At 35.8% G+C, this 22,306-nt stretch overlaps 1 protein-coding gene across 6 annotated transcripts in view; it reads left to right on the top strand.

Annotated features, from left to right (window-relative positions):
• TLL1 (tolloid like 1) overlaps positions 1–22,306 on the top strand; it is a 136,402-nt gene that overhangs the window by 102,012 nt on the left and 12,084 nt on the right. For all 6 annotated transcript variants that reach the window (XM_065061388.1, XM_021287563.2, XM_065061387.1 and 3 more), the window contains 6 exons: positions 4,207–4,402; positions 5,875–6,000; positions 8,969–9,129; positions 12,000–12,180; positions 19,487–19,612; positions 20,987–21,114. In XM_065061388.1, coding sequence (XP_064917460.1) covers positions 4,207–4,402; positions 5,875–6,000; positions 8,969–9,129; positions 12,000–12,180; positions 19,487–19,612; positions 20,987–21,114 — 918 coding nt within the window. The remainder of the gene's footprint in view (positions 1–4,206; positions 4,403–5,874; positions 6,001–8,968; positions 9,130–11,999; positions 12,181–19,486; positions 19,613–20,986; positions 21,115–22,306) is intronic.

The following is a 22,306-nucleotide window of genomic DNA, read 5'->3' as shown; positions in this document are numbered from 1 at the left end:
GGGTCTGATTTCCATTTCAGGTCCAAGTGCCTGAACGTAGGTGTTCTGTTTTTTGGTACTAAGTCCCTCTCTGGACAGAATCCTTGGTGCACTGCCCAGTAAAACAAAAAGTTGTTTAAAAATCACAGTTCTTCATGCCAGCTGAGATCAAAAAAAGTAAATGTCAGGCCAAAGAGTTATTGCAGTGTGTTTGTGAGAAAATTACTTCTCTGGCCTTTGAAAGGTACAGTTAAGTAAGAGGTATTCTCATTATCCATATGTAATGCTAGAAAAATAACTGTATAAATAACCTTCACTCTGAAATGAAAGCACTAGGGAAGCTGAGAATTTCAAACTGTATCAATGAGTCATCTTGTTTTGCCTGCTGTGGGCAACGCATTTTCCACTGAGTGTGGGATTACCCTTTCTTATTTGGCTGCCTGATGGGCAGCTGCACTTCCCAGTATCTAGCTGACAGCAGAGATGTTCGGACTGGTAGCTCCATCTTTTTACTTTTTTGTTATAGTCACTTTTATTGTCTTGTTCTCTGAAAATTAGTGCCCCAAATCTATCTGTATATCTATCTATCTGTCTATCTATCTATCTGTCTATCTATCTATCTGTCTGTCTGTCTATCTATCTTTTTTTTTTTTTTTTTAAAGAACTTTTGTTGGCACACAGTCTCATAAGCTAAGGCAATCCGGAGAGTTTGTAGAGCTGAGCCATATTAATCTTCCTCATTTGAGTGGCCCTGTTAATCGTTGAGCAGATAGAGTTCATTTAAATTATTCTTATATAAGTCAGGGAATAAAATTTATCTGATATTCTGATTCCACTAGGATATATCCCAGCTTTCATGACTCTAACCTCTATGACCTGCCTCATGTATCCTTTCCAGTACTGGAATTTGACTCTGTCAATAAATAAATTAGAAATGACAAAAAATAATTGGAAGATTTTTCCTGAAATATGATTACTACCAAATTTGTTCTTGAAATCCTCTACTCTTCTTTTTTTCTTACTTTGTTTTTTCTCCCCTATTTATTTTTTTCTATTGGAGGAGGACTACAAAACAAAGGTAGTCTAGAATTTTTGAACAAACACATTTGCATGTAAAGTTGTTGTTTCTGGTTTTGTTTTTTTGTGTTTGTGGGGTTTTTTTTTGTTTGGTTTTGCTTTTTTTAAAAAACTGAAACTATGTGCAAGGGATTTTCTTTTCTTTTTAGAATGAATGTTGAGAACATATCTGGCTTTCCATTTGACCAGGAGACTTCTTAGAGTTTTCTTGTGCTTATGCTCCGGTCTTAGGATTTTTTCTGGCATTGTCTCAACTTAGTTCTCTAATGCCATTCAAATTCTGGGTTTCCTCTGAGTCCTTGAGGACCCAATGGTTTCTTTCATTCTCCTATACGCAATGCATTTTTCTGTAAAACTTGTTTATTTATGCTTTTTTTGCACTTGCTAACGTTTTGCATATTCTTTCTCATCCACATGTAATATCCATCTTGTGAAATTTTAATGCTCCAGTAAATAAGGTTTACAGGATCAGTTCACTTACAACTGGGACTTGTTTCATTAATTTGAGAAGATTTTCTGTCCTTGTAGTAGGAAGAAAATGAGGCTATTTCAAGTATAATAGGTCTTTGTATGGCAGTGTTCCCAGATGACAATACCACATCTTAAAACCTAAGGTACAGATAAGCAAAGTATGTTTTATAGTAGTTCTTTTTCAATGGTTACCAAGTGCCTCCATCCGCAGTTTTCATTTCTCAAAAATGCAATACTTATCTGTTAGTTTATATATAAATGTAACAACTTAATCTCTTAATATAATCATATTGATAATTATAATAACATCACTTGCAGTAGCAGTACACTAAAAAAAATGAATATGGTAGAATGGCCACCTTTCTAATTGTTTTGTTGAAAATCAAGAGCACTTTCTAAGTTGGTTGATTTTTATAATCTTAGGAAGTTCAGTGACTTACTTTTATACAAAACATATTTTTAGCTGTTGTCTTCTGCCAAAAATAGAGTGATTCTTAGAAAAGAAATTAACAATTCACCTCAATTGGAATTTGGTATATTTAACTCAGAGCTGCATTTGGCTTGTGAAAAATCAGATTTTCCATATTACCCCACAGAACATGGAAAACATGGAAACATGGAAAAAGATGTTAAGTAAAAGTCTTGAGTAGTGAAAAGACCACGAACACATGGGGAAAATACACAGTTCTTTCATTGATAATAGTGGTGCTTGGACCAGCTCACTTCTTTCTGCATCAGAGTGCCAATGATTTTTATTGAGATAACAAGGCAGCCTTTGTTTCAAATCGGAATATGGTGTCATGTGTTTAAAATTTGTTACTTAGATTAATGAAAACTTGGAATTGGTATTACAGTGTCAAAAACTTATCAATGCTCAGGTAGGCACGTGCCTGATCAAATTAGTTGGAAATGTACAATTGCCATTGAAGTCAGCAATGAGTAGTTGCATCCCAGATCTTCTTGACTTTTCTCAGTCATTTCCCAAACTCTGGCCCAAAGCAATTATTGAGCCAACAGCTAAAAAATCAGAGTAAATGGCAGTATGGATTGTGCCAGAGAAGTGAGTGAAAGAAAATTCCATATGTAAATCTTGAAGAATTGGATAGTTGGAAAGAAGACAGACAAATTCTGTGTGTAAGTGCTATATTTTGATGCCATTAAAATGAAATAAAATCAAACAAACTCTTCCCCTAATTTTTCCTCTTACATAAAAGGAGCTGAAATCCTAATATGCTAAATGAAATCTCCTTAGTCTGTGGTGGTTACTGGGCTTAGTCTTGGTCATAATGCACAATTAGAGCAGAGTATCAGCAGCCACTTGTACTAAATATGCAGCTTACATTCAAGAAAACCTCTGTCCTGAGATAAGATGTTGATTTTTCTGGGTTTGGTTTGTTTTTGACTTCTTAGTCATTTTAATAGAATTTGGATGTGTTGAATTGAATTTGAGGCTTCTGCAATGCTTTCTCCCTGACTACAGTCCTGTCTGCCCTCCAACCCTGCCTCATGGATTCAGCCACTTAGTTGAACAGTAGTTTTCTTAGAGGGTTTATTTTTGAATGCTTGGATTTAGTTAATTCTTTTATAGCTAAGATGCTATATTACTTGAGTAACTTGCAGCAATACTGTAGTAAAAAAGAGCTTTTAATTTTGTTGGGAAAGATACTTTCTCAATAAAGACAAGCATCATAAATTATCTGTGTTTCAGATAGGATTATATTCGGGCTTCTACTGCTTTCTTCTTAGTTGCAGTTCCCACTCTGACTAACTCTGCAGATACTATTATGTGAAGAGCACAAGACTTGCTACCCAAATAGAAACATACATGTCCACTCACGTGCTGGTCTATGTTTGGATGTTATCTGACAGGACATTTAAGTGAGAGGTGCATTTTCAATCGTTCTGGTTTCAGTAGATTTCTCTATCCAAAGATTCGCTCAAGTTAAAAGAAGACACTTGAAATCAGGAACTGTGAATCAGAAATCAGACACATCAGCTGCAAAAAAGTAGTGATGATACTTTTGTCATCTGTTCTACTGGCTAATTAATGGCTGATAATTTTAGAAGTGTATTTGGATCCAATTCTACAGATGCCCCAAACCCTAAATGCACTGAAATTTTTTACAGTTACCCTACAACATGGTGGATACTGGCAAATGCAAAATTTTGCACTGTGTTGAAGAAGAAGGAAGAAAATAAAATATTGATCATCACCTGAAACAGTATAGGTTGATAATGTCAAAAAATGTTCTGGTATTAAAATTTATTTTTTTAATATTTCAAAACCAATTAATATTTCTGACCTGGTTAGTTGTTGAATCATTAATTTTGTGTACTTGAGTGTACACGAGAAAAGATGACTTTACTTGAACTAAGAGTAGGAATTTGACAGAACATGGGGAAGCTTAGAGGTGAGCGGGTGTTTTTTTAGTTTCTTTTTTTCTGGTTAGACTGTTGTGTTCAGTGTAATAATCTCAAAATTATTTATTCTTGTAGAAAACAAGTGTATTAAAAACAGTCCAATGATACTTGTTCTTTTTCTTATCTTCCTGGTGTTTGAACCCCAAACAGAGAACCCTAACCTTAACTTTGAAAAAGTTCTATTCTGTAGTAGCTGATTGATGTTTGATATTTATGGTCAAGTTCAAGTAGGTCACTTCAAAAAATATTTTTTTACAGATTGAAAGACATGATAACTGTGCATATGACTACTTGGAAATTCGAGATGGAACGAATGAGAACAGTCCTTTAATTGGTCACTTTTGTGGCTATGACAAGCCAGAAGACATTAGATCTACCTCTAATACGCTGTGGATGAAGTTTGTTTCTGATGGAACTGTTAACAAAGCAGGTTTTGCAGCTAACTTTTTTAAAGGTAAATGTTAAAGCATATTTTGGGACCTGTGAGTTGATTATCACTTCTTTTTGAATGAGAAAACATATTATAGGATATGAAAAATATTTTTCAACCTACTTTTTCTGAAATCAACTCTGTGCTGTCTCCAGCATATTTTTTACCTGGGCATGAAATTTTATCAAATCAAAACAGTCGAGGTATTTCTATCTACTTGTAAAAGGTCCAAGGAATGAAGGAACACATTCAGTGCAATTTCCTAGATTCTTCAGGCTCAAATAATCAGCTTAGTTGCGAAACACCTTTGAAACATACCTAATCCTATAAAAAATGTTTGTGGTGTGGGTTTTTTTGTTGGTTTTGGTTCTGTTTTAATTTTATTTGTATTTGTGTTATAAAATATAGATTTAAATAGTATAATCACGATACAGGCAAATGGGTGTTTTGTCTGAATGTTGTGGTATTTTTCTAATCCTTTTGCTGCATTAGGTTGTTTTATCAATTTATTACTTTCTGTGAGTAAAAAAAAAAAACACAGCTGAGAAATGATACAGTGACCAAAGGCCTCATGGTCTTCCTCCATTTTGGGTGGGCGGGATAAGGGAGGTGGGACAGGTGTAATGCAATTGCAGATATACCTGCAGCATTTGGTGCATGAGGAGGTTGTAATTCCTACCCTGTGCTACCTTTGGCTCAGTAAAAGCCATTAGCAGTGGTGTGGCCATGGTGACACCTGAAATACAGGTCATGCCACAAGGAGAACTGTTTTGCTTTTTTGAAAAGCCACAAGCTGAGGTTTTTCTTACCCTAACTGCTAGTTTTCGGTGTAGGTAATCGTAACCTTGAAGGCTGTAGACATGAGTGGGAGCTCTGTTTTATTCTGAAGAAATTACTTGTCCTGGTATAAGGAAACAATATTTTAATGACTGAGGAATATTTTAACAATGAATCTCATGGGTATACTTCAGAGCTACTACAGATAATACATTATTCCTTTCCCTCCCCCGTCACTGATGCATCTTGTTCCCTTTAATATGGGTAGAATGAAAACCTGGGATTTGAGGATTCTGTTAATCTGTTTTTGAGTATGAATTCAGGATAATGCACAAATTGATTCTGTGGGAGATAAAGTGCCCTTCAAGTGACCCTGCTGTGGATTTTCAATCTTTCTTTCAATACTTTATAAAACCTTTAGATTACTGCTGCCTGAATTATTGTATGCTGCCCACAAAGTGCTTATAAATTAGGTCTGCAGCTGTCAGTAGGTATTGTTGTAAAAAACCCCACCCAAATCCCACAAAGGACGAATTTTCATTTTCTTCATTGCAGGTCTCCTTAGCATTTGAAAATGCTCTAGTCAGCAACCACAGTGTGTTATGTAGTGCACCTTAAAATGGCATGTGTACAGCTTTCTGGGTTAATATTGATCCAGCAATTACAGCTGAGGAAGGTAACTATTTAACACATTTTTGCATTCTTCCCTGTCTTGGCAGAGGAAGATGAATGTGCCAAACCTGACAATGGTGGCTGTGAGCAGCGCTGTGTAAATACTCTGGGCAGTTACCAGTGCGCCTGTGATCCTGGCTATGAACTTGGTCCTGACAAAAAGAGTTGCGAAGGTACAGTGCGTTGCTGTGTTATGGGCTCTCAAAGCTCACAGAGTGCCATGACTGAAACGTTACACCTTTTGTATGCTCTGTCCTAGCAATGTGAGACCTGTGGAACCTGGCCTGGAAAACCAGTGCTCCCTTTTAGCAATGGTGCCAAGAGTAATGTTGGTCCCCAGCAGCCATCTTCATCTGATGTCTGTCACTAATTTAGCTTTACAGGTGGTGCTGTTAGTCAATTGGGAACAATGCAAAGCAGGACTTCATACCTTCCCAAATCACTCATTACATCCTTCATGCTCATTAAAGCAGTTTTCCACCACGTGTAAGGAGACAGCAATGTGCCACTGTCTCAGAATTAGAGTATTTAATGATCCCTCTGACCACCTCTGACAGGGGTGTACTGGGAAGCTGGCTGATTTGAAGAGCAGAATCCTTTATTCTAGCTCAAGGCTCAGGGAAATCCTCCTCACTCCCAGTCAGATTGTGGACTTGTCCTGCTGGAAACAAATTCTACATTTCAGGGTGAGCAAAGCACATTCAAATAATCATTTGGAGAAATAAAAACCTGATAAGTGGAAGTCTGTGTAAACATGGGATTGGACTGAGATAAGATTTTGCATTCCATACATATTTAATATCAAAGGAAAGAAGGAAAAGCTCTTAATCATTACGTGCCAATTATTGTTTGATTTTTATTCATAAATATCACCAAACTCAGGGATAGCACAGATAATTCTTATCTCAGTTCATCTGTTTATTTCAATAGTGAGTGGAGTTTGAAAATTGGAGTGCTTGGAATTACAGTTTTCTTCTGATGTGATTCACTGGCTCTCTTCCAGTTTCCCAGCTTTAATTCAAAATTTGTCACAATTTAGGGTAGTTTTGCTTAGTTTCTTTGCACTTTTTGTTCTTTTGCTTCTGGTTCTGAAGAGTTGGTTTTGTTTTTTTGGGCGATGTGCATTTGTGGGATGCAGTGAGAGTCCTAGATTTTGGGTTTTGGATTCTGGCTACAATCAAGCTGGTTGGTTTTTCAGTTGTTTCTTCCCTCTCCCTCTCCCTCCTCCCTCCCTGCTCCTTAAATAGTGAACACATTGGAAAGATAATTTATTTAGATACCTGCATATTAAGCAGTATGCAGAAAGTAAGGTTAAGCTAAGGGATCCATGAAGACAGAGGTTTAATCTCTGGGCCTTTGGTCATCAGTCCAAATTTATGTAAGGAATCTGGTTCAGTCTGCCTGCTGACCTGAGTCAGAATGTTAGGGAAGAATACCAGTCTTTCACAAGACTCTTCCCTCTGCCTTCAAAAGTAAAGAAGCAATACTTCCCCAGGACCCAAACAGAAAAGTAAGTCTGGCAAAAAGAGGAATCAATACAGTGCAGCATGGAGCAAAAGCCCTGAGCTATCCCTAGAAGTGTATATGCAGTTGTTCCATATGACATAGCACTCACTGTATGTAGATACTACTTGGGACTGCTGAATTAAAATCACTGTGTAGTCACAGTGAACATTATGTCTTTGTAATAGTTTGGGAATTTGAGGAGTGACCTAGCTGAATTAATTCCCACAATGCCAGAGTAGAAGCTTCTAACTCAAATTCTGCCCAATGCTTCATTGCAGTGTTGACATGCACAGAAAATTACTTCATACTGGTCGTATCCAAATCTCGCCTGCTGCAGCATATTGGAAAGCTTTGAGGTTTTTTTTTTTTAGTATTTCCACTTTTTCTACCATCGCCTCAAGGAACAACAGAGTGACATTGAAAAGCAGAAACTGAAAACTAGCTGTAGTTGTCCTGACACAGACTGGATCCTTTGGGAATATAGCTTGTGTCATCTGAATGCAGTTTCTAAACCTGTGCCTGTGTTTTTTTTGACATACTGATGTGTGACCCAATGTCTTAGCCCCACTGCCCCACTCAGATTACCTATATGTGTCTTCTGTTTGGAAAGCCAGGTGCCAGGAGGAAGACTGGTATGCGTCTGGATTGCTCAAATGAGCCCTGACACAGAAACTGGAGAGAGTTCTCCCAGTTGTGTTGGCTGAAGTAAATGTAGTGTGTGAGACCTTCAGCTAGCAGGACTAGCCAGTTTTTAAAGCATTTAGCATTGGTGCAGAGCAGCTGGAAGAAGGTAGAGCTCCCCCCAGCCAGTTCTTTAGATTTGTGGATGATTTCCAGTGCTGTCACAGTGCTGTAATGGTGTGAATGGAACAGAGAGTGATCAAGAAACCCTGCAAACCCTATTACTTTCCTTTTTTTTTCTTCTATCCTTTTTTTTTTCCTTTTTTTTTTTTCTCTTTTTTTTTCCCACAGATGGAAAAGGTTTATATGTTTATTCTTAGCTATCTGAACTGCATTCACAAGCATAATACAGTACTGTTCTGTGGTATGTTATTTCCAAATATATGCCGAATATGTATTTTCTCTATTGCTTCAACATCCATACTTCAGCAAAAGTAATTGTGACTGAAGACTATATGACTGTTATCCCTAAGAAGTGACCCTCTCTAGTAGGTTACAGGAGACATATACAGCTATATGAGCTGAGACAGGTAGGGCCGATTCTAGATCAATAATCAGGAAAAGAAGCTGGGGAAATGCCAAGTGCATCTTAAGTAGGCTGTCAGAAGAGGGGTGGTCAAGGTCCTGGGGAGGGCAGTGAGGTCAGAGGACTTGCATGGGAAAGGCTGTGAGAGAATAACCAGAGTCTCTGGAGGGAAGGGAAAAGAATGGATATGATAACGCCTTGTGTAGTCTTGAAACTTATCTCTGTCCACAAACCTGCAAGCTGTTCAAGATAGGGGCTGTCTCTTTCTCTTTGTTTGCACCAAGTATGATAAAACAAAATTCTGATTAGTCTGTCTGGGCATTACAGCAGTATACTTAATGAGAGGACTGAATCTTCTCAGCATGCTTCTGTTTATAGTAAAACACAGTTGCAGTCAAGAAATTATGCTCTCCCTTTTAATTTTACAGCTGCTTGTGGAGGACTCCTGACAAAGCTAAATGGGACTATAACCACACCAGGGTGGCCCAAAGAGTATCCTCCAAACAAAAACTGTGTGTGGCAGGTGGTTGCCCCAACACAATACCGAATTTCAATGAAGTTTGAGTTTTTTGAGTTAGAAGGGAATGAGGTAAGTAACTGTGAACATATAGCTGCACAATCTGTTACACAATAAATAGTTTCATGAGTGTTGAAAAATAGATACTGTCTTATAAAACCCTTGCTGATTCTTCATACGATGACAATAACCATAGATATTCCTGTTTTTGTTTTGGGACTGTTTCTGGATTCTTTCAAAACAAGCATGGAGAGAATAGCTCTCCTTTACATATCATCTAAATGTATATGTATTACAAGAAATTTTAAAAAAATGTTCTCTGCTGAGTCTCAGTTGACTTTTTTTATCAACAAAGTAAAACAGAGCTAATGGCTGAGGCATATTGGAAAGAATTCAAGAGAAGAAATTCTGGAGAAACCAAATCATCTTTTCAGACTATGACTGCAAAGAATATACATAAGCTGTGGTTAGTGATGGAGCATTTAAATAACTTACAAGTACCTCGGTGGGAATATCTTAAAAAGAGCAATATTGGAAATAAGGCACAACAGAACTGTGTAGCAGTGTTTGATCTGGGCAGCCCCGGAGGTATGGAGGATCTCATCCTCAGATGGGGAAAAGGGCAGGGCAGAGAATTAAACAAAGTGGTGGGGATTGCAGTGATTTTTGGGTGCAAATTGGCAAAATATTGGTTTCAAAATCAAATTTTTAGCCTCTGTTCTGCTTCCTAGACACCAGTCTGTCATACCATTGAGTCTCCTTGCAGCACTCCAGATGTAATGTGCTGTAGCCATTGAGCTTATCTGTATATTCTTCATATGATGTTAAAAACTCAAATCCCATGACATTATTTCTGATTAAACAAATTTATAGGATTGTATTTGATGTGAAGATGTGCCATATTTTGGGCATGAGATTTGAAGTGGCAGAAGCTGGAGTTCCATTTATAACTAAGAAAAAAACCAACCGTGGCATCTCCAAAATATCACAAATTTATTTGCAGAGGCAGCAATGTGAGATTTTATTTCTTTTTTTTTTTTTTTTTTTAAATAACTTAAGGTCATTACTAAAGTCCATGAAATTCCAACTTACTTTTAATGATTTATAATATATTACATTCATGTCCTGTTATCATCCCTACAAGAACTGCAGAAGGTATAATAAAAGTCTTAAGAATCCCAAAGAATTTAAATTGAATTGCCATTTAAATAAATTATAAAATATTTTTCCTGCAGTTTCTTGGTACTTAAGCCAGATTTGCAAGGAAGACACCTGAGGTGTAAGGAAGTAAAATGAGTTTTCTAAGATCATGCAAGATACATACATAATGTTTTTCAGCATCTAGAACTTTGGTTTGATCCTATCTTGTGCTACTAAACCAGCTCCAGCTTTATGTCATGAAATAGTAGTAGTAAAAATGGTACCTCTGAAAATCACAACACGTATAATATCTGGAACATTTTAACATACTGTCAGAGTGCACACATAAAATGTATTCACATAGCAAATGATCTAATTTATTTTTAGAGGAACTCCATTTAGGAACAAGTTTAATAAGTCTTTTCCAATACTACAATTTTAATATTTCACGTTTACATTTTACAATTTTAATTTTGCATTTAACTTGTAATTTTTTCTTAATACAGTGTAGTATGAAAGGTATTAGACCTATCTGAAATTACATCTCATTTCCAATCTAAAGCTGTGAATTATCAAAACTAACCACCAATATATTGCTGAAATTGCAGGGATTTATTAACATTGTGAGCTATATTTGAAAATCATATGCATTAATATGAATTTATCTTACAATTAAGATAAATCAGCATGCAGCAGTAACTGAAGTTTTAGAAATATTTCTGTTATATATAGTGTATAAAAGTGGTTTCCACTGAATTAGTTGCTTATCCAACTCGGCAACATTTGGAAATTTTTCTAGTGGCAATGAAAATTTAATCTACACCTAGAATGTATCGTATGAAAAAAACACAGAAATGTTGACAGTCATTTAATGTTTCGTAGGGAGAGAAAGCAAAAAAGGCCAAAACATCCTTTTGTGTGGTTCTTCTCCAACTCCCCTGACATCTCTCTTTTTGACTAGAAATTGTGATTTTTCAAATACATCTTGGATTTAATGGATGATCTAAGCTCTGTTTGAATCCCCCTGGCCACTCTTTTCTCTTAATTGCAGAGAACTGGGACATTTTTGATTAAATGATTGATAGTTGAGCCTAAGAAGCTTAGAAGTTTTTAGGTAGAAAGCTTTAGGTTGCCCAAAGGATTATACATTGAAAGTATTATCATCAGTAGTAGGTCTTGAATAACGCTTTTTTATTACATTATTTTATTTTAATTTTAAGCTTTTAATGAAAATGACATGCATCAGTCCACCAAATTATAGGTATGCCACTGTTAAAAAAGATGTGAAAATTAATATTTAAATATTAATATTAAATAAATATTAGATAATTAATATTTAAAGAAAATTAATATTAAAAAAATCTATGAGGTGCAAGCAGTAGAGGGTTTGTAGTTTCTGGGTATGTGATTTATAGTGCAAAGATAGGTATAATTCTTTGGGTGAATATTTCTAGATTTAAGTTTAATGTGACTGGAATTTTTACTTTTTAGATTAAGTGGAACCGTTACTAAGCATGTTGAAATGTAGATACTAAACACAGAGTAGTATCTATCAAAATACAGTTTTGAATGTAATGCATAGTATAGCTATGCCTTAGTGACCTTAAAATATTCTTACACAAAATCAGTGAATGTTTGTAAGCATTTACAAATGTTTTCAGAGCAAGGGAAAAGTGGAAAAAAGATATTATTGAACTATTATTAAGCAGCATATACCAATCTGAGTTCTTGTATTTGTAAACAACTTTATGCTTTTCTTTCAGTTAACCAAAAAAAAAAAAAAAAAAAATTTATTTCCTCAGGTTTGTAAATACGATTATGTGGAGATTCGTAGTGGCCTTTCTTCTGATTCTAAACTACACGGTAAATTCTGTGGTACAGAAGTGCCTGAAGTTATCACCTCTCAGTACAACAACATGCGAATTGAGTTCAGATCTGACAACACTGTGTCAAAAAAAGGCTTCAAAGCACACTTCTTCTCAGGTATAGAAAATCACACCTTTGTACCTCTGAATGCCTCTGAGTATACACTGAGTAGGTAGAGTGAATACTATATTTCAGCATGAAAGTCAGTGACCTTTTTTTTCCCTTATAGTTTTCCTGGAAGCTTTGAATTTGTTTTATTTATGTAAGCATAAAGTGCTCTCCTGTCTTAAAATACTGTTCTGAGTGGTAATGTCTGTAGAAGATATGTGGAATGCATATATATATTTCAATAACAGCAGAGACAAATAAACTTTGTGAGATGTGGAGGAAAAAAAACCCCAAATTTACTAAGTGTTACTAAATTTGAATTAGGTCTAGTTTATCCCAGGTTTGTTTTTTTTTTTTTTTTTCCAAATCCCAGTTGTAATGTGATGTGAATTACATACTGTGTACACTAGTATTTTTTTTTTATTCAGATCTCTTACTATAACGCATTAGCTATGAAATTCCCACTTTGTACTACAACATTTGTTTAACATTATGTGTACTTTCTTGCCAAACTTTGCACTTCTTAATGTTTTGCAGAAGAACAGAATTTTAGGCCTTGCTCTTGCAAAAATGTGTGTCTTTTTAGTTATGAATGTAATTTCACTGAGGCAGATCAGAGCGATGGAGGTTTTTATATCATCTGAGGACATGTATCATTGAGTACAGTTAGACATGAGTGAAGCTGAGGTTGTGAGGAAATATTTGCATAACAGTGGTCTCTGCAATTACCCATTGGGAGTAGACTATAATAATCTGTCTGTGGCAGGATACCACCTGGTGTTAGTAGTGAAATTTTGCTTAGTGTTTTTCTTCTGTGTATATACACACACATATATATGCATAGCTATGTTGTCTTGTGTAAAACTACACAGCGAAACAGTCCTGTCCACCCACCTCCCCAAATTGAAAGTCAATCAGCAGCATTTGGGATTTGAATTCTGCCACAGATTTTTTTTTGGAGTAGCTAAAAACCTGAATCCTGACTATGTTTAACATGTAGCAAAATTTATTACCATGCACTGTTATTAACATTTGTTTGCTAAAATATTTTATCAAAACCAAAATGAAATAGTATTTCATTGGTTAGCTTTAATAACAGATAACTATGACCAAGTAATAAGAATCAGTATGTTGTATAAGTGGTGTGGTTTAGAAAATGAGAAGAATACCTGTCAAGATTCAAGTATCTTATATGACATCAATAATGTGTGGGTCTTTTTTTCTTGCATATGATTATTTGCATTGCATTCAAGTACAGTACTTTGAGTACATAACTTTGTACATAACTTTGAGTTAAAGATACTTCAAAGTTTCAAAATTTGTTCTTCACAGCACTGCTTGTTTCGCATCCTCTTGCAGTGTTTCTTTCCCCCAACAAGTTTCAGGGTTGTGACTTGACTGAATAGATGATAGCATTCATCACCATATTCTTCAGTACTGGGAATTCTTAAGCTGACTTTAGAGGTTTGGTTTCTCATAAATAACAGTTTTAGAAGTTACACATTTATGCTGAGAGAATGTGGCAGTCAGTTACTTTTAAATGGGGCCTCCCAAATTATATAAAAAACAATCTGGAAAAAGCATCTGATTTAAAATAATGACACTGGAATGTTGTACGATGCAATACAGTTAGTTCTTTTTACGTTAAATCGTTTTTTCCATGCCTAAAAAACAGTGAGTAGTATTGGGTTGGTTGATTGTTTGCCTAATCAACAAATCAGTTTACTGATGATAGCTAAATGCCTCTTTAGAATCTAACCTCATGACTCAGGAAAAAAAACACACAGAAGTGTCTAATTAGTAGAACTGTACTATATAATGCCTAGAAAATTTAGGCAATATGAGCATCAGTTTAGACTTCTGATCAATAGTATTACTTTGTTTTGTTTTGTTTTTTTTTTTTTTTTTAAGCAATCAGGAAAGATGTAAAAAGGCTTTTCATGTCATACAAATAAATTAGCAAACATTTTACCTTCTTTAAAGAATATTATTTTTTTCTAGTAATCGTTTCTCTGGTCAAAGTCTTTCAGATCCCTCTGTACATATAGTAAATTTTTTTACTTTTAAATTTGTATTTTACATTAGGAAGAAGCTTTCAAGGTCTACGTAGTATTTGTAGTAAATAAGTATATGCACAAAATAGAGTTTTCTCCTAGAATCACACAACTAGTCATTTCATGTAGGCCTAGTAGTGCCAGCAGGAATCATCGCATATTTTGACTTTTTAAAATAATAAGAATTGTCATGTTCTAGTTCTAAAAATGGCCTGCAAATTAATTTTGTTACATATTTTCAGGATTTATACAGCTGCGCCAGACAAGACTGGCAATGATAGCTTCGTATTTTGTGTAATCTTTGTCATGCAGAAGTTGTGTTTTGTCAACATGCTGAACATTTATACATTTGTAGTCAGTTACATTTTGGTTTTCTTTAAAGTGATGGTTCATTTTCACATATATATTTATTGTTTAAATGATCCATTAATATTGTGAGTGGATTCTAGGAAGAAATCAGGCCAATGCTGTGTGTTAGGGAAAGACTAGACTATAATTCACAGAGTTCAAAGCATCAGGTTGTAATCCTTCACAACCATTATTTCCCTTTTCTTTTTCACTTCTGAATGAAATATTCTTCCCTTTCCTCTCTAGGTAAAAATAAATTTTTCCTGGTAATTTAAAAAGTACGTTTTAAATGACACCATTGATCACTAGAATAAATTTATTAGGCAGGGACAAGTCTGAACTAATGTGGGGTTTTTTAAATGAATAGAAAGATGTGATGTGTCCTGGATATAGTGTATATATATAATCCCCTTCAAAGAAACATAGTTTCATATAAACATAGTTTGGGTCTTTAAGTATATAAACTTACTGAATGCTTTATAATGCATTTCTGCCATAATCTCTTCTCTCATTTCATATGAGTTCAGATACTTTATATTTTATTTTTATTCTTTCTCAATCCTTTTCCAGTTGTTATCATTCTAGCGGATTCTATTCTTCTATGTTATCTGGCTTTCCCCTTTTGACAATATTTCCTGATTAAAACAGAAACTTTGTAATGCTTGAGACAAATCAAACTTCTGAACTTCGTATCTAAAAAGAGGTTGTCGTCTCTGAATAATTAATCAGACAAAACACTCATGGCTGTCAGAAAACTCTATAACTTTCTTGTCCCTGAATTCCTTAATATGGACATAATACGCTATTACTCTGTCAATGAAGAGTGGACTTTGGACTTGAAGGATTTTGATTTTTGGGACTTGATATCTGATCACTGTTCAGCTGATGAAGTGAAGTTTTTGCCTATTTATATACTTGTCTTCAGAATACAATACTTTTACAATGATATCTGTGGAGAAATACTTAGTGCTAGTGTCTTAAGATACTTGCTGGAAGGCATTTAATAGTTTTACTAATTTAATCACAACAGAAATATGTGTAAGCATTTAGTTAGAAAGACGTACATAATGAAAAAAAAAAAAAAACAGTAATTGATTAAAACACTGCATCTTGCAGTCTGTTCACCAGTAAAGGGCATATGCAATAATCAGGAAGAGAGACAGGTGTATAAGTCAGTTTAGTTTGAAGATGAGGAACTGTAACATCTTCCTCAAGCACAGCTTAATAACTTTCTTTTTTTTTTTTCGCAATTCTTTTGGTGGTGTATTCTGCAGCCACAGCTACAGTTGAGAAAGCATGGCCCAGCTCCAGCTCAGATGACAGAAAGCACTTTTGAGTGGTTGGAACCCACTGTGATAAACTGTGAAAGCAAACAGTGGCACAGGGCAACAGATGACTTGCATTAGGAAGGTATTTATGTTTATATAAGACAACATGTAATTACAATTTTTGGCTGTAAAATGGTGCTAACAGCCAGACAGGTGCTACTGGAAAGTGAGAAAAACTTTTTTTTTCAACATTCTGGAAAATTTACATTTGATGGGATAGTTCTGAAGAAAGCTTGGTTGGGAGCTGTTGCAGTGATCTAGCTTATCTCCAGAGACACTCTTGTGTATTTATAATCAAGTTTCTTGGATAAAGAGAAGAATCTAGGGCATCATGTTATATTACTTTTTTAAAACTTTCAATAAAACTTTTTGGAATTGGATATTAGGCTTCTAAACGAAAAGCTTCCAGTAATTAGGTTTCTATTCTTTCTCCCCCTCTCTCTCTTTCTTCTGTTCTCCTCTCTGTCTTCTGCTCTTGTTACGAGACAGTGACCTATTGCAGTCTACTGGGCCCATAAGACTAAAGAAGTGTAAAATAACTCCGTGATTTTATACTGGGGAGGAAAAAATATAATGATTTTATATATATATATTTCTGTGATGTTTCCAATAAGGTAGCCTATTGATTTCTTTAAATCAGTCTTTGTGTAGTGGTATGATTAGTACCCAGTGATAACATGTCACTAAACTGCTTCCATTTATCATAAGTTTGAGTTACTTCAGTGTTTTAAATAAATACGATATATATGATTCTTTGCATGCTCATTCAAAACATACATGATGCTTGTTGTCATATAGAAATGAGATTTGTTGGGACATTTTTGCTTGGATGATGATTCATTGAACAGTTAAAAAGAGAAAGCTAGAATGTTTCTAGCCTTGAGCAAATTTGTTTTGGAGCACAAACTCATCTCTGGTGCCATCCTGGTACATTTTTTTCCACAGACAAGAAAGCTGCCTGCAAAGAGAAAATTTTTGTTTTTGAATCTTGCAAGGACTTGATACAGGTCCCTTCAGGCCGAGTACGTATTATTCACAGACTGGTGGCCTCTGAGGGTCTCAGAGGTACGACCATTTGTCCTCTGAATGATTCAGTCTAACATTTTGTTGAGAATGGATCTTTCCCTGTTCTGAGTACTGAAGTGAGAAAAGAAAGTATCCATTCAAAACTCAGAGACTCATTTCCATCTGTCAGCATAACAAATGGCTTTGTTTTTACATGGCAAAACATTTGTTCCTATAACTAATACAGACTAATTGTTTTTTTCATGGATTTTGAAACTGGGCAATCAATTTGACAGAAAGTCTGTTCCAAATTGTGAAGTGTGAGGAAGGCTCGTTCAACAGTTGCATCCTTGATTAACCACATAAAAGTAATTATTGTAGTTCAAATGTGTTCCAAAGCTTTTCCTTTCTACCTTCTGTCTATTATTTTCTCTCTGAGGAGGCCCAATGTGGGGCTGCTTGCTTATGCACTTGTCTCTTAAGAGATTATTTCACAGAATATAACTTTATTTAATGTTGAAATACTTCTTGGTATTTTCACGCAGTTTTGTGGAAGGTGAAGATGGACAGGGCTTTTATTTAGAATTAGTGTACCTACCCGGTACTTAAAAGCCTAACTTGAATGCATTTTGAGCTTGCCTTCCATTTATTTTGTTATTTTAGTAGAAAATTAGAAACTAATGCTTAGGAGGAGAAATATTGAAGAGTTTTGTTCACATGATATCTAATTTCTCATTTGCTTGTTACTATTCTTCATTTGCAATATGGAATTAATTCATGGTAGTGCTTGATTTTGCAAAGACGGAAGATTATAACTTTTGTTTTAAATTAAGTGAATTTAATACATCAATTTTGGACTTGCATTGCAAGGTGCATAAGCTGTATTGTGGAGCTTTTATGCTTCTTTCACCATCAAAATGACAACTAGTATAAGTCTCTGGATGTATGATTCTGGGAGCTACCTACATTTTCTACTGTTTCTTAACCTTCAAATCTGTTCACATCTGCAAAAAGCTTCCAAAAACTTTCAGTGCACACAGATTTGAGATTTACAGGACACAATGCAGTGGATGCTGAGTTTGACTAGCAGAATTTATCCATAAATGCACATTAGCACCATGTATTTTAAGTACAAACTGATTTTTATGGAAAGACCTGCAAGTCAGCAGATCAAGTGTTGCATACATTTTGTGTATGCAATCATAATGCAGACTTCCTTCATTGTGTTACTGAATATGAGCGAGAATAAAGGCAGTAAATGCATGATTAAAACAATGAAGAGAGACTTAAATTATCCATAGTGGCTTATAATCTATAGAAATCTTTGCTGTGCCTACTAAAGTCTGAAACATCATGTGTTACCTTTTTTTGGAGATAATGCTCATTGCTGCTTTGCAAGGTACATGAGGCTGAAGGAGGTGAACGCTCTGCATTCCAGCCCTGCAACAACTGGACCTCTGGGATGATGGCAATTCCTTCACACTTTTTCCTTCTCTCTTTTGCATGTTGAAATGACACATTTTGTAAGAGATTTTTTTAAAGATGCATGTGTGTTTATATATAGTTATTTTTATATCTCAGGATTTATATATGTGCGTCTATACATAAATACAGGTATATACATGTGTATACATACATACGTGTGCAAAGGTATGTACATGTCAAGAGCAGTCTAACTCTTTTAAATGGACCAGCTTCACCTAAAATGACAGAAGCTGAATGACATAGAAGGGTGGCAGCTGAGGTCCCTTGGTAGAATGACAGCCAGTTAATCTAGTTTGGCTTTTGTCCATGTGATGAATTTGTAGCTGTTTAATGCAGGTCATATTTCCTCCCTTACTCTCTGCTTTGCTTCTAACACACTAAAAGCTCTTTCGAAGGATTACATGTTAATAAACAGAACTGCATGTTACATTGTAGACCTCCTTGGAATAACTAATGCCAATTTCTCTTGTATGTATTTCAATGAAATGTTTTTCTTCTGTAATGTTCTGTAATGTCCAGATTTGTTAAAAGTAAAGCACACTGTCACTCTGCTGGGGAAGAAAAAAATCAACTTATTAAAGAGGTTTATGTTAAATCCTTCTTTTTTACATGTTTAGTGTGCAGAGCTTGAAACCTTGTTTGGCCTACATGTTCCTTTCAACATACTACCATAAAGTTGTGGAAGTTGCATGAAGTTGAATACTTTATGTGTTCTCCATAAATTATACTCCTGGTTTTTTTACTGAAATTAAGCTTTGTATAGGATATTTATGACATTTTTACCAGCTAGACCACTTAAAAGAGTAAATACTGGTAACTGTCTTATCTCCTTTGATTTAGCTTATTTGTTTTACTAGTGTTCCTGTCCCTTAGGAACTATCCCTCATTTCCTAGAAAGATGAGACAGACCATTTGTGCCATGGTGCAAGGTTGTAGGTTGTGCAATGAGTAGCTAGAACTAAGGTACCACAAAACTGCCACACTGAAAAGAGTGACTGTGCCCTCTGGACTCAAACAATATGCTAAACCTTTTTTGTTTTGATAACGAGGGCCACTGCTAGCTGTGACGCTCACCCAAACTTGTGTATTTCTTAGACAAGGATGAGTGTTCGAAAGACAATGGTGGCTGCCAGCACGAGTGCATCAACACGGTAGGAAGCTACGTTTGCCAGTGCCGAAATGGATTTGTGCTACATGAAAACAAACATGACTGCAAGGAGGGTAAGTAGTTAGGGATTTGAATGGTTGATTATACAACTGTCTTGCAGAAAGCTCTCTACAGCTCTCCTTCCAAATAAAAGAAAGTAAACAAAAAGATCTAGGTAATGGAGGATTAAACATTTGGGCTTAAACACTCTCCCACCCCCCTTTCTTGTCACCTCTATCTTCAGAATTCATGTTCGGCTGAGTTTGAGATCCACAGGAATGCAGTTTGGAAAACTTGGGATCATTGTCACAGAGTGCTACTTTTAATAGTTCTGTGAAGTGCAGAACATTTAAGCCTGTGATAGAGTATTTATTAAATGCTATATTAAAGACAGGGATAGAGTTTCTGGAGAGAAGCCTGGTAAAGTTGCTCCTATCTGCATCAGTTAGTTTCCTTGCAGTCAGCTTGAAACTGCATCTGCCCTTTCTGATTTTATTTTAGGAGACATATTAAGATAATCTAAATTCCAATCAAGTCCCTATGCATCTTCCTATTTGCTGCTCAAGGTGTGGCTACCTCCAACGAAACAGTAGTCTTTGAGGACTTAAGCAGAATTTATATTATCTGCAAATGAACCGCAAGCATGCAGTGTCATATGTGCTACTGTAATTTCTCAAGGCTGTATTCTAGCATGGATTTAATTTGCGAGTAAGGTGTGCCCTTTGTAAATCATTTGCATTTTCACTGGTGTTGGAATGATACTTGACTGCTCTGAAAGACTCTTGTTGAATAATTCTCTGATATTTATAAAGCAATTTGAGATTGTTAAAAAAAGATATAAAAATGAAATCTTTCCTTCTTTAAGCTTTAGTTCTCTGCATTTATTCACAGAGATGCACTTCCACCGATTCAGTTACAATGTGAATGACTAATCTGTTCTTGGTACATAGTCACAGTTTAGTTGTATAGATGTCCCTAGAAGCTGTGGTCTAGATGTCAAAATGGTTGGTCTGTAGCTGCAATATGAAAATTAGTGAGAAGAGATATAAATAAATTGTTCAAGAAATATCATTTGAAGTTAGAGTAACACGATTTCTCATATGGGTTTTCATACTTACTTGTATGTAGAATAGGTGGAATAGGAAAATATTTGATTAAATTTTAATACTTATGTATATTCCATGATAATATTTGTTTTCAAAGAAAAACAAGCCATCCATAGTAAACAACAGTTTATGTTATACAACAAGCAATAAGCAAACTGGGTTAATTGCCATAAAGTGTATGCCAAAGGGGAAGAACATGATTGTGCACGCTGAAGAGCATGCTTAGCTGTCTTCCTAAAGATCCTTGCCATTCAGGAAGTCCCCTGACAAAAAAAGAGTACTTTTCTGGCTACCTGTGAATGCAGATGAACAGACTAACTGATGCTATCACTGTTGGCACAGCTGAGTGTGAACAGAAGATCCACAGTCCTAACGGCATCATCACGAGCCCCAACTGGCCTGACAAGTATCCTAGCAGAAAGGAGTGCACGTGGGAAATCAGTGCCACCCCTGGGCAGAGGGTCAAATTGGTGAGTTTCTGCCTACCCTTACTTTTTTCTCTTTTCTTCCACCAAACCTGTTTCTCAAATGACAATTTAATGATAAGAACCTGTTACTAAACTTTACTATCAGTTTGCAGCCCAGAGGTAAACTGTTTTAAAAACCTGCTGACTCCTGCTATTTCCTGGCCAGCTGTGGCTACTCAGTAACATAGAGCTATGAATTTGAATTTGTGGTGACTGTAAATACTCTGGACAGCAAAGGGCAGGATGAATACTTTACTCCTGTCAGACTTTACTATATCATTGTTGCAATTCATAAAATTTGCACATTTTTTTTACAAATAGGGCAGAGGCCATTTACACAGACAAAATTAGAAGTTAAAAACAGTCTACTCCACACATCTTTGACATTTCTGTTCTGTACTTTTCAAGGAGGGAAAGAAGATACAAAACCGAAGAATCTGGACTTATTGAAAAGTGGCTCCAGATTTTAACATAAGTAGAAGAGCAGCCTAAGCAGACTTGTGTGACCTTTGGATTCAGCTGTTTGAGGACAGTGCTGGTGGCTGAAGACAGGCTAGCAGAGCTTGGGAAGCTTTACTGGTCTACTGAGGTTATGTAGCCTCCATATGAAGCCAAAGACACGAACTTGCCCAGCTGAGCTCAGCCCCAGTGTTCCTTCAGCCAGAGTACTCAGAGAACAGCCACAACAAAGGTGGCCTTACATATTTTTAAATCTGATAAATAGATTTCACAAATGCTTTGGAGCAAATAAACTTAAGAAGAGAGATGTTTCTGCTTCAGAGAGGTAGAAGCAAAGCCAATATTGATGCAGGGATGAAAGGAATGTTGCCATCTCATAACTGCTGACCTTAACCAAACCATAGCCCTGTTACTGGTGCGGATGTGGGATCATGTATTGATCCCTGTTCACCAGAAGTAAAATGGTCGAACTATTCTGAAGAGTGTGGGGATGGTGGAAATTGAGTGGTGTGCGTGTTCTGTCTGTTCAAAGGGTGCAAACCAGGTTTTTGATTCAGGTGTCCTTCCTACTGCCACTTCTGAGCAAGAGTTCTTCATCCTGGCTGAATAAACCAAAAATTCCAGCATTCAGATTTCTTCAGTGAAATATCACATGGTCTGTTTTAAAATAAAAGGTTTTAGAGCCTGATATCTACTTTTCTATGCAAGCCAGTAGGGTCAGTCTACTGAATCCTGT

The sequence above is a fragment of the Columba livia genome, chromosome 4 (assembly GCF_036013475.1).
Source record: "Columba livia isolate bColLiv1 breed racing homer chromosome 4, bColLiv1.pat.W.v2, whole genome shotgun sequence".
Taxonomy (NCBI): Eukaryota; Metazoa; Chordata; class Aves; order Columbiformes; family Columbidae; genus Columba; species Columba livia.
Note: the sequence above shows the minus strand (reverse complement) of the source record. Positions and strands in the feature narration are given on the sequence as shown.